Source organism: Primulina tabacum, chromosome 8 (genome assembly GCF_025594145.1).
Source record: "Primulina tabacum isolate GXHZ01 chromosome 8, ASM2559414v2, whole genome shotgun sequence".
NCBI lineage: Eukaryota > Viridiplantae > Streptophyta > Magnoliopsida > Lamiales > Gesneriaceae > Primulina > Primulina tabacum.
This window is the reverse complement of record NC_134557.1, coordinates 41,015,472-41,034,855: the sequence shown is the minus strand read 5'-3', so window position 1 is coordinate 41,034,855 and position 19,384 is coordinate 41,015,472. Positions and strand designations below refer to the sequence as shown.

General features: G+C 36.9%; 2 protein-coding genes across 2 annotated transcripts; both read right to left on the bottom strand.

Annotated features, from left to right (window-relative positions):
* Nucleotides 1-938, bottom strand: LOC142554790 (uncharacterized). The gene has a single exon (XM_075665464.1). The coding sequence runs from the start codon at nt 856-858 to the stop codon at nt 1-3; it is 858 nt and encodes a 285-aa protein (XP_075521579.1). The 5' UTR covers nt 859-938.
* A 1,038-nt stretch (nt 939-1,976) lies between these two features.
* Nucleotides 1,977-17,559, bottom strand: LOC142554789 (tRNA-dihydrouridine(47) synthase [NAD(P)(+)]-like). Its single transcript, XM_075665463.1, has 6 exons — nt 17,499-17,559; nt 17,324-17,381; nt 13,699-13,846; nt 13,339-13,584; nt 2,397-2,643; nt 1,977-2,314 (listed from the first exon to the last, which is right to left on the bottom strand). Exons 1-5 carry the CDS (start codon nt 17,557-17,559, stop codon nt 2,545-2,547), a joined length of 612 nt encoding a protein of 203 aa, XP_075521578.1. The 3' UTR covers nt 1,977-2,314; nt 2,397-2,544.
* Between the last annotated feature and the right edge of the window lie 1,825 nt (nt 17,560-19,384).

The window sequence follows — 19,384 nt, the reverse complement described above, 5'->3', positions numbered from 1 at the left end:
TCAAACAAGGGGTGGTACCGACCTTTCCTGAACCACATTGGCTTGAGGATTTCCCTTCTTTGGCTTCCTACAATCCTTGGCCATGTGATTTGGTTTTCCGCAGTTATAACAAGTGCCTTTGAATTTCTTCTTGTTTGGTGGTTGTTGGCCTTGTTGTGGTTGCTTCTCAAACTTCCTCTTTTTCCCTTGAAAACTTGATTCAACAATGTTCACCCTTGCTGCCATTTTACTTGCCTTGGCCTCGGTGCTCTTGTTGTCCTCTTCTATTCTCAATCTCACAATGAGATCCTCCAATCTCATCTCCTTTCTTTTATGCTTCAAATAGTTCTTGAAATCCTTCCACAATGGAGGGAGTTTATCGATCATGGCAGCAACTTGGAAGGACTTGCTTAGACTCATTCCTTCCGCATGAATCTCGTGCAAGAGAAGTTGTAGTTCTTGCACTTGACTCATCACAGATTTTGAGTCCACCATCTTGAAGTCCAAAAATCTCCCAACAATGAACTTCTTCAAGCCCGCATCCTCCGCCATGTATTTCTTATCAAGCATATCCCATAGTTCCTTGGCGGTCTTGACTTGACAATACACATTGTATAATGCATTGTCAAGTCCATTAAGGATGTAGTTCTTGCACAAGAAGTCACTTTGGTTCCATGCATCCAAAGCGGCCCTCATGTTAGTGTCTGTTTCGTTTTCAGCAACGGTGGGAGGATCCTTCTTCAAGAACCTCGACAAACTCAAGGTTGTGAGATAGAAAAACATCTTTTGTTGCCATCTTTTAAAGTCCGCACCAGAAAACTTCTCCGGTTTCTCTCCTTGTGCAATGGTTGCATGTGGTGTTGTAGATGATGATGTCATTGAGATTCTTCTTGCAAATGATCAAAAATCCAAAATTCTTCTTAAGATTGTTGTTTGTGGTATTCAAATATGAGAGGAAAGTAAGAAGAAAACAAATGAATATGGCTTGTAAAGGCAAGTGTTGAACACTTTCTCCTTATGAAGAATTTGCCCCTCATAATGTACTAGAGGTTGTGGTAATCTTCTCCCAAGATACAACTACAACACTTGAATAATGAGCACTCAAATATTCAAGTTCTTTCACAAAGAAATGAAGAAACTCTCTCTTGTTGAAGAAGGAAGAAGAAGATGATGGAAAAAGATGATATGATGTAATGTTATGTTTGATTTTCAACAATCAATCATTTAATGATTTTCATGTGAAAAGACATGATGTTTCATTCATAGGGATGTCCCTTGGCAATTGTAACTGACCACAATCATCAAACAATGCCAAGGAAATGAAAAAACATCAGAAAAAGTCAAAGGGACGCGAAATAGCACGAAAGGCGCGCCCGTGCGCACGCGCTGCCGAGCGCTCTCGGCAGCCCTCGGCAGCCCCTTCCGAGAGCTCTCGGCGAGAGCGCTCGGAGGCGTGCGCGCCTGCACGCAAAAACGCGCGCGGCCGCGCGACCGCGCGCCCGCTACTGGCAGGCGGGCGCACCCGCCACTGGCAAGCGCGCAGACCCGCGCGCAGGTGCGCGCCGGCTATTGTTCACGCTAAATTTATTTTTTTTTCCGGTTTTCGTCCCTTACAAGTTCCGACTACTCGTTTGAGTTTCTTTCAACATATGATGAACTCTCTTCGAGTTTTATTCAGAACCACCGAACTTAATATTCGTTCATTAAGCTTCGTTCTTCGTTTCGAATTTTCCCAAATCAAACACATTGATTTATTTGCTTAATTTTCATTCATTAAGCATCAAAATTCTAATAATGGCTTGTAGCTTTACAGAGTTTATATACAAGAAGAAAAGCGTGTTATTTCTTATAACACTTTATGCCTATGTGTGTGTGTGTTAATGACTAACACTAATTAACAAATACTAACACGATCTATCATTATAACCAAGATTCATAACATTACGATCAAAATTGATTTGTTTTTGCAATCATGGTTTAACAAAACTGCAAGTGCTTGATATCTACCTTTCAGCATGTTAATATGATATTCTTTTCGCTTCAAAATATTAGCTATGTAAGAAAAACTATATTTCCCAACCTTTAAAAGGTTAGTACATAGAGCCATCTCACCACATGTAATATCAGCTCCCAGAACCTTGCAAACCCTGCGATACATTAGATTTCCTACAGTCGTCAGGGGAGCAAGATGGAGTTTTTCTCTAAAATCAATGAGTTTCTTTTCACGTGGATGCAACTTTAGGCTTTTATCAGCTCCTAATGTATGTTCCATGATGGTTTGTCTTTCCATCATGTTCACAGCTTTTCTCTACGTCTTCCTCTTCTTGAATTTGACCTGTTACAGTAGACCGAATAAATCAAAGCACCACATATACAGAAACTTACTGGTGGAACCCATGGAAAGCATTGTGACAAACCATTATTGTGTTGTACTGAACAAGTTTCATCCATCAGACATTTTGTCTTCTTTGGGGGTCTGCTCATAATCCAAATCTGTTTCATGTTTTTTATCTTCTTCAAAGACTTCAACTAAGCAATCCACTTCATTGCTCAGAGCAGCAGGCACTACACAACAACCATTTTCATCAACTTTTCCAGTGCCATTTGCAAACTTATCACACCATCATTCTCATCATCCACCATTTTCTTTTCTTTTCCCTTCCCCTAAAATAAACATTAACAGAAGTAATGGATTAGCTCAAGAAAAATACAAATAGTCGAACGTTAGACATCAAAATATAATGATTTTGCAAAATATTATTGCCATGAGAGATGTAAAAATGAATAATTGTACAACTATGTATGCAGTGTTAGAGTAGATGCCATGTAAACCAACTGTTGGCTGAGAAATTTATTGACTCAAGTGTAATAAACAATTTTTATTTTAATATAATTTACTTTTTAATGGTTTTGTTATTTTTTTATCTGTATACACATGTTATCAAACATAGATAAAGACATTGATTATACTTTAATACAAATGAATCGTAATTCGATGTTGAAACTCGTTTGTAAACACTGTATGATCTAAATTCGTTCCTAGTCGATTCAGCCGCCTAAAACATGGATAAAGGTCACTTGAGCTCGAGACTAGCATCTGTGATATTGTGTACTGCATTTCTTGGTAAGGGCATAGAGATGTCCAAACATGCAGATCGATAGTCATATGATGATTATATCGAACAACCCTCCCTCGGACTTTCCAAGTGGTTATCATTCATCGAGAGGATAAGTCCGTGGTTATGATTGTACACCATTAGTCCTTACGACCCGGGACAACACTGAGTCTCTATATGCTAGGGTTGTGCTTTACTCGTTTACCGACTCCAGGAGAGTCATCAGGTGGCGAGGTTGTGTATAGTTGCAACACATATAGGAGCCAGTGCATTGTAGTCGGGAATTCACCACTCACCTACGGGTGTGGATATCCTATGTGATCTGATGAAATAATAGTGCGTGGAATCTCTGGCACAGAGTATGAGATGTACATTGAAGAAGGAGTTCTCCAATGGTACATGCAATGCCACTATTTACAATTATCACATAGTTATCAAATTAATATGTAACCCTCGGTGAACCAATGGTTGCAGATTCGATCGAGATATATGAGTTGAAGGGACCGTACTGTACGCTAATCATAATCGACCGGTTCTTGCAGGCACTATCAGTGATACCTAGGGAATCATGGGGCGATGCTAATAGACGCTCTTACCATGATTCGATGAGTTTAATCAGAAATATGATTTCTGATATTCTCATGATCAATTGTTGTTACATAGAATGAGGCAAATAAGGGTAAGGCCGAATAAAAGATTATGTCCTGAATCACAAGGAATTGTGAACTCACGGCTAGTTGTATCCCTGAACCATTGAGGGTCACACAAGCACTTGATCGTTTGTTCTCGTTGAGAGAATAAATTCAAGGAGTTGAATTTATATTATGTAGTAAATTCAAGGAGTTGAATTTATGATAATTAAATTTGGGGAGAATAAATTCAATGATTTGAATTTATAAAATCTGATAATTTAATTTAGTAAACTCAAAAGTTGAGTTTATTAAATATTAAATTTTGAAGGTAATAAAATTTAAGGAGTTGAATTTATAATTTAAACAATAAATTCAAATGTCGAATTTATAGTCGATTTAATTTACTAAGCTCAAAAGTTGAGTTTATTAAATTAAAATTGGTGGGAAGTATGTTTAATGGGCTTGTAGGAGTACAAGTCCAACATATTAACTAATTAAAGTTCTTAATGGACTTTGATTAATTAATTAAACTAGTTGGACTAGTCCAATTAATTAATCAAGCTCATTAATTTTAATTATGATTATTAGGTCATTGCTTAATTATAAATAGGAGTTAGCATGGCAAAACCCTAGCCTCCACCACCATAATTTCTAAATACCCTCTCCCAAAAGGGTTGAAAATTATAGCCAACCCCTTTGCCAAAAGAATTGAGCCGTCTCTCGATATTTGATCTTCATCGCAAAACTTCTTCTAATTTTTCTAGGGCAAATTAGAAGATGAACAAATCATCTAGTCGTGGACTTGATTAGAAGAATAAAGAAAAGAGATTCGAAGAAAGTTCGTAGGGAATTCATCAAGAGTTATCTGCACTAACCCCGGAATAGTTGGAGCCGTGTGAATCGTTCACCAAATGTATAAAATTTCAACACCCTTTAAATGTTTGATTTAATAAACCATACGAGTGCCCAAAACAAATATATTTTGAATGTCAAAATAAAATAAAAATCTTAAAACTTTCGCTGCGTTTGGGCACGAGAAAACCGAGATCCAACAGTGGTATCAGAGCCAGTTTTTTTCTAAATCGTATGGTTTTGATATTGAATAAATACTTTTTTCTAACCACACAAGAAAATTTTTCAGAAAATCGTAGCACCATTAAAATTATTTTTCCAGAAAACAAAAAAAACAAAAAAAATTCGGATCTGCCCGGAACTGTTCCGGCGCCCTGCGCTCAGAGACGCGCAGCGCAGCGCAATCTGCACGCTGCGCACGGCGCCACGCGCATCTGGGCGCACACAGGTTGCTGCCACTACCCGAAACGTTCGGGCAGCGGGTGGCTGCTCGGGAGTGTCTCGGAAACATTGCTGGATGATGGGCTTGAATTGTTTGGGCCTAGTGTGCATTTTTATGATTTTTCAATTTTTTGGGCAAAATTGATATTTTTGAAAATTGGTTCAATTTTTCTTTTGGAAAATTAAATTTTGAAAAATTAATTGTAAAATAAATAATTAGAATATGATTTTAATTATTTATGGTAAAATGAGTTTTACAAGAAATCAATTATTATTGATTTAATTGGAAATTATATAAAGGTGTTTATTTAATTTATTAAATTCTTTAATAATTGTGGTGGTTAGTAATAAAATTATTAGATATATGATTTATCAATTAATTAAATTTGTTTAATTAAATTGATGTTAATATTTGATATTAAATGCATGAAAGATGATCAAGAGCCTTGACCAATGTGTTAGGTGTATGTTAGGATATTACACTGTTTTATTTATTTTGTTAATATTTGATATTATTAAAGTGGGCCTGGTTTATGGCCCGTTCCCACCCCATGAGATGTATCTCTTATGTGTCATGGCTATTTAAATTTAATTATTAGAAATAGTGGGAGATCAAGATTGGAAGATGGTGGGCCCGATGAACAAGATGAAGACATGTAAAATATTGGAAGCTCTTGTAATAGTTGCATTTGCATCCCTGCATTCACCTAGGTTTTGGACCTGGATCCATGTTTGGCTCACATGGATCTAATAGTGTTGGCGATCGATCATCCTTATTTGTTGTTGAATGTCATATTATGATATATGCGATATATAATAATATACATGTATGTATATTATTAAATAATATATTTGCATGAATCTGGCAAACATAAAAACATAGCACGCGATTTTTAAATTAAAATGATGAGACGATTTTAAAATTAAAATCTCTCATTTTGAATATGATTCAAAATTTATATCAAACCGAAAAAGTAAAAATTAAAAGAATTTAATTTTTCCTTGCCTTCCATCAACCGTGTTTGCATGTTGATCGCTACCCGCGGACAGTGTCTGGCTCATATTATTGGGGAGACCTGGACGCCGTAAAGCTGCGACTTCCACCGGACGTATGATGTGAATTGAGTGGAACTTCCATGACTTCGACTCATATTATTGGGGGAACTCATGGCGACCGTCTATTACAGTTCAATATTGATTGGTTGGTTTGACACGTGAAAATAAACGACGTCATATTATTGGGTCCTTATTAAACGTGAGGCAAAACACGCGGATGTTGCATATGGATGCAATTGGATTCTACTTTTTAGAAATTATAATTAGTTGATATTATTCGGGATTATAATTGACTAATTGGACTCTACGTGCCCACTAAGAAAATACGATTTCCCTTTTTCATCGGAGGGTGGTAAAAATGTCAAAATAGTGGGAGAGAATTTATAAAATAAAATCCATATTTTATATCTTAAAATTATTTTAAAATTATCAGCAACCATTATTATGTTTCGTATCAGTATATTTTCGATTTCGTCACGTAATCCATTTTTATTATTAACAAGCTAATCGAATCTAATTTTCAAGACTGGTTGGGAAAATTGTTCTGAATTCGGAGAAAATGACATACACACTATTTTCAGCCCTGCTGAACTGACAAAGCATGCAAGATGGTAGGATCATAATGCAAGCTAAAGTGTAACATGCTCGCTTCTATGTCAAATGAACTGTAGGGACAGTTTGAGGAAATGTTGAATGATGTTGACATTCGAATGCACATACAAGAGTTGCATGGTGCATGAAACTCATACAATGTTGCACATTACTTTCAATGAGCTCATGACTACACGTATGCAAGATGTACCTTTGGCCCATAAGCGTGGTGTACGTATGACTGGGTTTATTGAGAATATGGTGGGCCTGGAATATGTTATTCATAAAAAGTTACTAGAATACATCAATTATTTGTCTTTCTCTTTCTCATTTGACGGGGTTATGGTGAACTTCAATTTGAATAAGACAGATGATAGCCTTGAAGAGCTAGTCAATACGCTTATAACTTATGCGATCACCATAAAACAGGGAATTGTTGTTTTTCTAATGGGCCTCTTGTCAGACGAAAAATGGCCCACAAGGTAAGAGAAAGAAATGTTCTGCCCCTCACAAGAAAAACAAACACAATAAGAGGCAAACTCTGAAGGACACTTAAAAGACCTACAAAGCCATATAAGTCAGAACATATTTATTTCACTGTAAGAAGTCCGGATATAAGAAATTATATGTGCCACAAATGTTCTGAAAATGATAAGTGAATGTCCAAGTAAACATGATTTCAACAACAGACAAAAGAAAGTTAGATGATCCAAATCCCACGCAAATATGACACGCTAGACTATGTCATATTTCTCAAAGAAGGATGCACAAACTAGTGGGAGAAAGCATGTTTGACTTGTCAGACATAAATTCTCTACCTACTTGTAAATCCTGTCTAAAAGGAAAAATGACAAAGACTCCATTCAATGAAAACGTGGAACGTGTGCATGGTCTACTGGATATAACCCACACAGAAGTTTGTGACCGCTAAGTGTTAGCACAAAATATGGGCAATCCTACTTCATTTTCCTTACTGATGATCATTCGAGGTATGAGTATGTTTATTTGATGAAACACAAATCTGAAGTATTTGAAAGGTTCAAAAAATTCAGATCTGAAGTAGAAAACCAACTAGAAAGAAGTATTAAGGCACTTCGATTTGATCGAGGTGGAGAATACTTGAGTGCTGAATTTTTGGGTTATTTAAAAGAGAATAAGATTCTCTCACAGTGGACTCCACCAGCAACACCACAATTGAATGGTGTTTTTGAATGTCAAAATCGAACCTTGATGGATATGGTTCGATCCATGATGTGATTCATTGAATTGCCTATATTGTTTTAGGGCTTTGCGCTTGAAACTGCGACAATGTTGTTGAATAATGTCCATACTAAAGCAGTGGATAAAACACCATATGATATATGGATGGGAAAAACTCTTAAATATTCTTACATGAGAATATGGGGATGTCTTGCTTACGTGAAGCAGACAGTGGGAGACAAATTGGATAGTAGATCCACTTTGTGCTACTTTGTAGGATATCCAAAGAATTCTGTTGGATATTATTTCTATCGTCCTAATGAAACAAAAGTGTTTGTTTCAAGAAATGCCATTTTTTTGGAAAATGAATTTCTATTAGATAGAAAAAGGCAAGATGATAGAACTTGAAGAAATTCAAGATGCTCCCTCAACTATAGAAGTTGAACCCATTTTCCAACAACCAGTAGTTGAAGTACAAGCTCCTAGAAGGTCTGATAGGGTTATTAGACCACCTGCAAGATATACGCTTCTTCGTGAACAAAGCCGTGATGAGCATTGTGTTGGACGTGATCCAATGAATTTCAAAGAAGCAATATCTAATACTAATTCAACCAAATGGGCCATGCAGTTTGAAATGGACTCTATGTATTCAAACCAAGTCTGGACATTGGTGGATCCACCTGAGGGAATCGTTCACATAGGATGCAAATGGATCTACAAAAAAAAGCTTGAGACGGATGGGAAGGTAGTGACCTTCAAAGCAAGACTGGTTGCAAAAGGTTATACTCAAAGGCAAGGAATTGACTATGAGGAAATTTTTTCACCAGTTGCTATGTTTAAGTCCATTAGAATACTACTAGCCATAGCAGCATGGTATGACTATGAGATATGGTAAATGGATATAAAGACTGCATTCCTCAATGGAGGCATCAAAGCAGAAATTTATATGTCTCAACCTGAGGGAAACACATCAGTAGGAAGTGGGCATAAGTTATGCAAACTTCAGAGATCAATATATGGTCTCAAGCAGGCATCAAGGAGTTGGAATCTCATATTTGATAGCACTATCAAAGAGTTTGGTTTTGCTAAGAATCCTGAGGAACCATGCGTGTACAAGAAAGTTAGTGGGAGTGCAGTGACATTTCTAGTACTTTATGTTGATGACATCCTACTCATTGGGAATAATGTAGGACTACTGCAATCAACTAAAGTATGTTTAAAAAGTAAATTCTCCATGAAATACATGGGTGAAGCATCCTATCTATTGGGAATACAAATCTATAGATCAAAGAGGATTCTAGGACTCACCCAAGACAATTATATCGATATCATTTTGAAACGATTCTCTATGGAAGTCCAAGAGAGGATACTTACCAATGTGTCATGGTATTACTCTATCTAAAGCTATGTGTCCCAAAAATGATGAAGAGATAGAGGTGATGACATGTATTCGATATGCGTCAGCTATTGGTAGTATCGTGTATAGTATGATATAAATCAGAATACGTATAAGCCATGCATAATTACTATTATTTAAATTAAAATGATTTTTTATGCATGAGGGTTTAAATTCATTTTTTAAAAAAATTTGTTGAGTCATGATTAATTGTTTTAAAACGCAGAAGTTTAGTTTTATATTTGCGGTTAAATACGCGAGGCCGGACTGGAGTTGAAGTATTGAGATATAATTTAATAATAAGAAAATATTCATAAATTTAATTTAAGCCAAAGAATAATTTATTTTAATGTAAAAAAATGTTTAATGATTTATTTAATTAATTGGAGTTAAGTAGTAAATAAGTTCTTTTATGTCCAATAATTAATTAAAAGCCTAAATTAAAATATGTAACCAATTGGGATAAATTAATCTAGGCCTATTTTATTTAAGAAATTGTAACTTAACATGTTAGTAATTTATTTTAAGACTTAGCCATGCGTGCAAGAAAAATTAATATCCTAAATTAAGTTATTAATTCACTAAAATACATAATAAGTGTTTAAAACTTTAAGAAGTTAAAATTCAATAATTAAGCAATATTTTACCTCCATTTATTTAGCAAAATTTCGGCCACCCCCTTGAAAATATAATTATGTTTGGCAACTCTCCATTTTTTATTCTTTTCCTTAACCTTTTTTTGTATGATAATTCCCTCACTTTTTAATCATCAATAATTAATAATTAAGCAATATCCTTGCCTTGTTTTTGTTAAGAATCTCGGCCAACTCATCCTTCAAATCTCCTTCAATCCCACCATATCCCACCTCATTCCTTATCTAGCAAACAACTAGGATAGAAAGATTTGCTTGCCATTCAAATCCTCATTTAATTAGTAAACTTCCCCTTCATTCCCTTAGCATTCTCTCCATCCTTACTCTCGAAAATTCAAAGAAAATCAGTAGCAAAATCGTGAGAAGCAACAAGAGAAACAAGAGAGAAAATAAGAAAAAGAAAACTCCGTCTCCGCCGCATCGTGTTCGTCGTAGCGTTTATTTTCTCCTTAAACAATTCCAGGCATGTTTATATGTTTTCTTTCTCTTCAATCAAGCCATATAAATATTTTTAAACATTATTTGTTCACGATTCAAGCAACAAAAGAGAATGACAGCATCTTTTCATCATTTACTATTTATGCTCAAACTCAATTTTTACTTTGATGAATTATTTGTAAGTTGTGGTTTTGAAAACAATATTTACTTCCGCTGTTACTATGAACATTAAATCTTTATATCAGTTTATTTTATGAATGATGCATGTTATTTATTTAAAGAGAAAAATTTTAAATAATTCCGCAAAGTTACAAATACGAAATACGGGCCTCTACATTTACGCACTGAGAGTTACAAGAAGATATAAGGCGAACCCTGGTCCAATTGATTGGAAGGATGTGAAAAATATTCTTAAGTACTTGAGAAGGACTAAGAACTTGTTCATGGTCTATGGGGGTGGAGAATTGAAATTGGAAGGCTACACTGATTCTGGCTTCCAATGTGACGTAGATGATTCGAAATCGACCTCTGGCTTTGTATTCATGCTTAATGGTGCGGCTGTCTCTTGGAAAAGTTCCAAGCAAGACACCGTTGCGGATTCCACCACTGAAGCTGGATACATTGCTGCATCTGCTGCAGCCAAAGAGGCAGTTTTGATAAGGAATTTTGTCCAAGAGTTGGGCGTTATTCCTAACGGAGTTGATCCAGTCCCGGTGTACTGCGACAACACTGGTGCCGTTGCGCAAGCAAAGAAACCAAGGTCTCATCAAAAATCCAAACATATACTGAGAAAGTTCCACATCATGCGAGAGATTGTGGGAAGAGGAGATATATCAGTCAAAAGAGTCCCCTCTGCAGATAATGTTGTTGATCCACTTAAAAAGCCCTTGTCAGGACCATTATTTGAAAAGCATCGCGAAGCAATGAGATTAAAGTTTATGGGTAGTTGGCTCTAGGGCAAGTAGGAGATTGTTAGAGAAGATGCTCTGTAAGCCAACTGTTGGCTTGAGAATTTATTGACTCAAGTGTAATTAACAATCTTTATTTTAATATAATTTCCTTTTTAATGGTTTTATTATTTCTTTATTTGTATACTCATGTTATCAAAGATAAAGATCTTGATTATACTTTAATACAAATGAATCGTAATTTGATGTTGAAACTCGTTTGTAAATACTGTATGATCTAAATTTGTTCCTAATCGATTCAGCTGCCTAAAACATGGATAAAGGTCGCTTGAGCTCGAGACTAGCATCTGTGGTGTTGTGTACTGCGTTTCTTAGTAAGGGCATAGAAATGTCCAAACATGCAGATGGGTAGTCATATGATGATTATACCGAACAACCCTCCCTCGAACTTTCCAAGTGGTTATCATTCATCGAGAGGATAAGTCCGTGGTTATGATTGTACACCATTAGTCCTTATGACCCGGGACAACACTGAGGCTTTATATGCTAGGGCTGTGATTTGACTCGTTTACCGGCTCCAGGAGAGTCATCAAGTGGCGAGGTTGCGTATAGTTGCAACACATATAGGAGCCAGTGCATTGTAGTCGGGAATTCACCGCTCACCTACGGGTGTGGATATCCTATGTGATCTGATGAAATAATAGTGCGTGGAATCTCTGGCCAGAATATGAGATATACATTGGAGAAGGAGTTCTCCAATAGTACATGTGATGCCACTATTTATATTTATCACATAGTTATCGAATTAATATGCAACCCTTGGTGAACTAATGGTTGCAGATTCGATCGAGATATATGAGTTGAAGGGACCGTACTGTACGCTAATCATAATCGACTGGTTCTTGCAGGCACTATCAGTGATACCTAGGAAATCATGGGGCGATGCTACTAGACGCTCTTACCATGATTCGATGAGTTTAATCAAAAATATGATTTCTGATATTCTCATGATCAATTGTTGATACATAGAATGGGGCAAATAAGGGTAAGCCCGAATAAAGGATTATGTCCTGAATCACAAGGAATTGTGAACTCACGGCTAGTTGTATCCCTGAACCATTGAGGGTCACAGAAGCACTTGATCGTTTGTTCTCGTTGAGAGAATAAATTCAAGGAGTTGAATTTATATTATGTAGTAAATTCAAGGAGTTGAATTTATGATAATTAAATTTGGGGAGAATAAATTCAATGATTTGAATTTATAAAATCTGATAATTTAATTTATTAAACTCAAAAGTTGAGTTTATTAAATATTAAATTTTGAAGGTAATAAAATTTAAGGAGTTGAATTTATAATTTAAACAATAAATTCAAATGTCAAATTTATAATTGATTTAATTTATTAAGCTCAAAAGTTGAGTTTATTAAATATTAAATTAAAATTTGTGGGAAGTATGTTTAATGGACTTGTATGAGTACAAGTCCAACATATTAAATAATTAAAGTTCTTAATGAACTTTGATTAATTAATTAAACTAGTTGGACTAGCCCAATTAATTAATCAAGCACATTAATGTTAATTATGATTATTAGGTGATTGCTTAATTATAAATAGGAGTTAGCATGACATAACCCTAGCCTCCACCACCATAATTTCGAAATCCCCTCTCCCAAAAGGGTTGAAAATTTCGGTCAACCCCTTTGCCAAAAGAATTGAACCGTCTCTCGATATTTGATCTCCATCGCAAAACTTCTTCTAATTTTTTTAGTGCAAATTAGAAGATGAACAAATCATCTAGTCGTGGACTTGATCAGAAGAATAAAGAAAAGAGATTCGAAGAAAGTTCGTAGGGAATTCATCAAGAGCTATCTCCGCTAACCCCGGAATAGTTGAAGTCGTGTGAATCGTGCACCAAAGGTATAAAATTTCAGCACCCTATGAATGTTTGATTTAATAAACCATACGAGTGCCCAAAACAAATATATTTTGAATGTCAAAATAAAATAAAAATTTTAAAACTTCCGCTGCGTTTGGGCACGAGAAAATCGAGATCCGACATGCAGTCTAGTTCTTACCAGAAGCCCAAACTGCTTGAGTGAAGCATCTGGCTTGGGGAACTTCACTTTGTTTTTCCACATAAACTTCTGAAAATCCTTGTCCAATAAATTCAACTCATTGCCTTTCTTCAGTGAATTAATTGCCCCATTACCCACACAAGCCTCATCATCTCTATGTGTGCCAGCAAATCTACAACCTAGACCACAAAGACATGGCCCTTCATTAACCAGAAAAGGGCAAATGCCTTCCAAATCGTCTGGTTTCTGCATTTAGTAAAACCGAACCCCATCAAAATAGCACAGCGCATAAATTAGAAAACAAAGCACACAATCAAAATCTTTGCAAAACAGATATCTCCTTTCTGGTTCGGTGTCTACCTGAGCTTTAAATGCTTCCAAATCATGGCTGAAGCGGCAACTCTCATTATACCGACACGAACTAACATTCCCACTTTTTGCTACCTTCGAACACAGATGCAGTGCCGATTTTTTTTCCCTAAGTTGATTTTCACGAGTTTTTAGTCCACTACATACGATTACAAGTTAATCAGATAAAGCTACGCACATAATAAACTCCTAATATATACTGAGACATCCACATTTTCTCTAATGAAAAAGTTCACCAAAATATTTATTGAATTTTGCCTCTCATATTATGTTGAGCGGTGTTCTAAAAAAACCTGCTTAAGCTCTAAACGCGTTTAAGTTTGAATCTCGACAAAAACGTGAGAAAAGCAAAAAAAATGGTTAAATTGTAGTTTGACCAAATTAAGCGTAATTAAAGCGTTTAATTAAGTGTGATTAACCACAATTAATCGCATCTATTTATTTTTAAAATTTTTATTTTGAATGTATGTGGGGACCCGAACGCTAATCAAGTTCTTAATCACTTTCTGGGAATAATTAATCAATTAGTAATACAGGGTCTAAATTTTTTTTTTTTTAAGATGCGGAACGTAGTGACATAAAACATATATACATCTCAGTATAAAAGTACAAGTCCTGTACTACATACATTTATTCAACTAAGGTTTAACAGCTAATATCAAGTGTCCAACCCTATCTCTAATCCAAGTCCGGAGCCTCCACTCTAATCACGATCTTTCCTCATCTCCTCGACCCTGAGCCTGTCCCACCTGTTGTCATGCCCACATACAAAACAAGACAACAGCCGGATAACTCCGGTGAGAATAAATCCCAGTATAAACAATGTAAACATGCAATCATATAAAAACATATATAAACGCATAAATAAGATATCATTAACATGTAGCAACTCAACCAACATGAATGATATAAACATTGTAAATCAACATGTCATCACAGACTCACTCAAACAACGCGTCGTCTCAGACTCGACTCAACTCTAACCTAGGGATCCCAATGTCTGGATATTGATAATTATATCGAATCTCAGTCGATAGGAATGAATCAACCCTAAACGGCATCGATATAATTCATATATCCAGCGTCTGGGTGAAACAGCCACAGAATTGACGAATCAGTCAAGAATTAAGCGAATCAGCCAATAACTAGACGAATCAGCCAGTAATTAAGCGAATCAGCCAGTAATTAAGCGAATCAGCCAAAGTTTAGACGAATCAGCCGGTGACTAGACGAATCAGCCAATAACCAGACGAATCAACCGGTGACTAGGCGAATCAGCCAATGACTAAACAATCAGTAGTCAATACATGCAGTGACTATAAATCAATAGACTACAAACATCAATCTCATCAATTACAAATATCAATGCAATAAACTAAGTATGTGATTTAGGGAGACTCGAGTCAAACCTCACTCGAGTTGTGCAATCCCAACTCAACATTAGTTTATACCTTTCTTTCTGATACTCTGACTCTGTCGAAGTCTCGAACCCCAAGCCTGTCCCTACTCAATCTGACAACAATATTGAGGGTATGATATCAATACACCACTCAATCAATACTGGATATAATCAGAATTTAATCAAATTCTGTTTCAACAACATAACGTCATAATTTTAATATATCCAGCACTACTATATCAGTCAGATATCAATTCTAACATCTCATATTTGATAACAATTCAATTCTGATATGAAATCTCAGTCAACTCAACTCTGAAAATCATAACAATCCCATATGGTATCTATTCTTCAGGCCGGTTTCGATTATACGATGTCTAACATATCAAGAACATCATATATGAATCCTATCAGATTCTGACAATACCATAATTCCAAATCATATCAAAACGTAGCAAAACTTACGTCCAGTTGTAGCCTACGTCGATAGGAACACAGTACCGAAGTCGGATTCAAAATCAGACGGACGGATCAAACTATAAGGCGTAAGGATTTCTTCCAAAGCTTTCTCGGTTCTTTCCTTCTGATTTCCCTTCTTTTCTTTCGTCCCTTTTATTGAAGGAATGATATATATATATATCCATTTGCATGATAAAGAAACGTGTCTCGTTTTTCTTAACTTTCAGTCGGCGCTCGGGCGGTCGATCTTTACCGCTCGAGCGCGGAACCCTCTGTTCGTGACTTACATTTGTTATCCACTGGCGCTCGGGCGGTAATTTTCTACCGCTCGGGCGCCATAGGTTCTGCCCGAATGGTATTCTTATTGAACACTGGCGCTCGGGCGGTCATTTCCTACCGCTCGGGCGCCAACAGTTCTGTCCAAACATTGTACTTTTCATATGTTTTGCCCAGTCTGATCTCGGAATGGCCCGGCTATAATCACCTCAGTTCATAATCAATAAATCATCTCAGATTACAATAGTCAAATTCTCGGGCATTACATTTCTCCCCCCCTAAGATATGATTTCGTCCTCGAAATCACAGGCAATCAAATCATATCATTAGAAGGTATAATAGAAGAAGCTAGGTCACATAATTCACCTCAGTGAAATAACTCTGTAAACTTCCGCCTCCGATCTGACTTAGTTTCTCAGATAACTTCTTCAATGCTATTACGACTCCACTGGATCCTCATAAGTGGAATAGTCTTCGTTCTAAGTTGCTTATTCTTTCCGATCAAGAATCTGAATCGGCTTTTCAAAATAGCTCAATGTCTCATTCAATTCAACTTCGTCTGGTTGAATCATATGTGAAGTATCTTGCATGTACTTCTGCCATAAAATTACATGAGAGACATCATGTATTCCGGATAATGAAAGCGGTAAAGTGAGTCGATAGGCACGATCTCCTATCTTTTCAAGAATCTCATACGGCCCAATCTATCGTGAAGACAACTCCCGTTTCTTGCCAAATCGGACAATTCATCTGAAAGGTGAAATTTTCAAAAATACTCGGTTTCCAGCCTCAAATACCAATGGTCTACGTCGAGCATTGGCATATTTGGCTTGTCTATCCTGGGCTGCCTTCATTTTCTTCTGAATCAGCTTCACTTTTTCATTCATATCTCTGGTCCTATCATGTCCAACTTCAGGGACCTTAGAGATACCGTCCCAATACCGAGGGGATCTGTATTTCTTACCGTACAACGCTTCTAAAGGAGCCATCTTGATACTTGTCTGATAGCTGTTGTTGTACGATAATTCACAAATGACAATGAATCATGTCAACTAGTGCTAAAATCCAGCACTACCGTTCTTGGATATTCTCCAGTATCCGGATAGTTTTCTCCGACTATCCGTCAATCTATAGACGATAGGTGAAGGAGTTTATAATATATTCTGCCAAAAATACAAAATCAACCGAAAATCATGGTATGATATAGTCAATTTTGGCATTCAATGCAGTCTAATCACTCTTCTGACATAACTATTGATCGTCTGATCTTATCTGTACCTCATCCTGTACACCTAATATATGCAGATTCAAGCATTCTATCAATTATAATCATAATCACATCGCATCATAGTCTTAGGAAAATTTCGATAGTTTCGTCACCAATCCATAGAAATGTACTCTCATTTCTATTTAAGTATCAATAATCGGTATAACCCATCTCCTGGTTTCTATCTTTCTGTCTTTATCTGTAGGTAATTAGACATTCCAGTACAAACTCTGTCACATCTACTCTCATCTGTTTCTATCAACACCTTTTCATCTATCAAAATGCATACAGAATAAGTTATTGCACACTGTCTGGCAATATTTATCATTTTAAATTCGGAACATTTGGAACAACAGATTGGTTATTCATATACAAGGCAGTATTACTTACCTGATTCAAACCCAGATTCAAAACAACAGCAAGCTTCAATCAGATTCAAAACATCACTCATCGGTACCGATCTACCAACCTCATAAACCGCAAATGTTTGACACTGATATCCACCTCGGCCAACGAATTCCGGTTTAACTCTGCTACATTCAACAGATGTATCATCTTCAGATATAACACACCCTGAATGTAATCTGTCTCAATCAGGATTCACCATTTCAACAATTTCTGATATCAAATCAAGGCTAAATTCAATCTCTCTGATTGGAATCGAATCAGAAGTCTTATCGGGGAACACATTATTAACTTTCTTATCATTGTTAAATCAGCCAATGATAAACTCAACTTCAGTAAATCAACTGAATACATAAGGAGTCCCTCTGTTCCTTTCTGTAATAATCGAGTCATAGGTAGTACGGATTATCAAAGGAATTCTCAATCTAGAATCTTTATCGTACCCTATTCATCCCTTGGCCATCTCAGGTCCGATTCTCACCATCTTCTGGAACTAATCTAGGGTAGCTCTGTACTTGGTCAGCATATCAATATCAGTAATGCAGTCCCAAAATCAGATAACACTAGTACAATTCCAGCTACCACACGATCTAACTCAATCTCATTCTCATCCTACTGTAGTATACGATATTTTACAGAATTCACTGATATAAAAACTCTCCCCAACTAGTCAAGAGATACACTACAGTAGAATAAAGCCTCAACAGGCAATGCATGACTCAATGCAAATCGTTCAGAAATAAACATATGGAAAGCATCCGTATTCATCAATACAAAAGCAGGATAACTACATCAAGAACAGTTACCTGCAACATCATCATCTGGTGCTTCCTGAGCCTGCTCCTCAGTCAAAGAAAATACTCTGGCCTGCTGTCTAGGAGGCTGGCCAACTGTCTGGCTTCCTCCTGGCCGCTGCTGTGACTGAGATGGTGCTGGCTGAAATGAAGGAACAGGAGCTGATCGTCTACTCCACTGTGCCGCTGATCCAGATGATTTGGCTCTCTGGATTCCTTGAGAACCCTTCTGTGGACACACTCTGGCAAAATGTCCCTGTTGTTTGCAGAAGTGACAACTACCAAGTATTCTTTGGCATTGCTCAGTGGAATGTCTCCCTCCACAATTTCCGCAGTAAACTCCGGTATAACTCTATTCGGAACCACTGGAGCTAGCAGAACTGCCGTCAGACTTCTTAAACTGCTTTCCTCTAGCCTTCAGAAAATCTTTCTTTCTACCACTGCTACTGTCACTCTCGAATCGGGGAGGTGGTTGCTGTGGTCTCGATTCTAGGGGAACAGATGCAGCTCCTCTCTGCCTTATCAGGCCCGCTTCAGCGCCCTTTGCTCTATTCATGGCATCAGCAAAGTTATTCGGTCGCCCTGTGTTCACCAATGTAAATATATCGGGATTCAAGCCATTGATGAACTGATCAGCAACGGCTTCGTCATTTCCAGCCACATGTGGAGCAAACTTCAACAAGGTAGAGAACTTGGTCACATATTCTTCAATGTTCAGCTGACCCTGTCTCAAATTGGCAAACTCCGCCCCCTTGTCTTTCCTGTACGACACTGGGAAAAATCTTTGATAAAACTCAGTTTTAAATACATCCCAAGTAGTAGTCGTACCCCGATGCTCCAAGGGCTTCTTCATCGTAATCCACCAGTTCTTTGCAACATCAAGCAACTGGTGCCCAATCAATTTAATTCGGCGCTCATCACTGTACTCCAGTGAATCAAACAACATCTCAATGTTATCTAACCAACTTTCACACTCAACTGATGTCTCAGTACCCTTCAGTGTTGGTGGTTTGAACGACTGAAACCTTTTCAATAATGTCTCCATTGGAGTGGCTGTAACATCCATTGGAGGATTCG

Excerpts from the sequence above, each read along its gene's own strand:
- LOC142554789 (XM_075665463.1), bottom strand. The coding sequence starts at position 17,559 with ATGAGTGATGTTTTGAATCTGATTGAAGCTTGCTGTTGTTTTGAATCT. Across the intron at positions 17,382-17,498 it reads TGAATCTGGGTTTGAATCAG|ATGAAAAGGTGTTGATAGAA; the intron begins GTAAGTAATACT and ends GCATTTTGATAG. Across the intron at positions 13,585-13,698 it reads TGGAAGCATTTAAAGCTCAG|AAACCAGACGATTTGGAAGG; the intron begins GTAGACACCGAA and ends TACTAAATGCAG.
- LOC142554790 (XM_075665464.1), bottom strand. The coding sequence starts at position 858 with ATGACATCATCATCTACAACACCACATGCAACCATTGCACAAGGAGAG.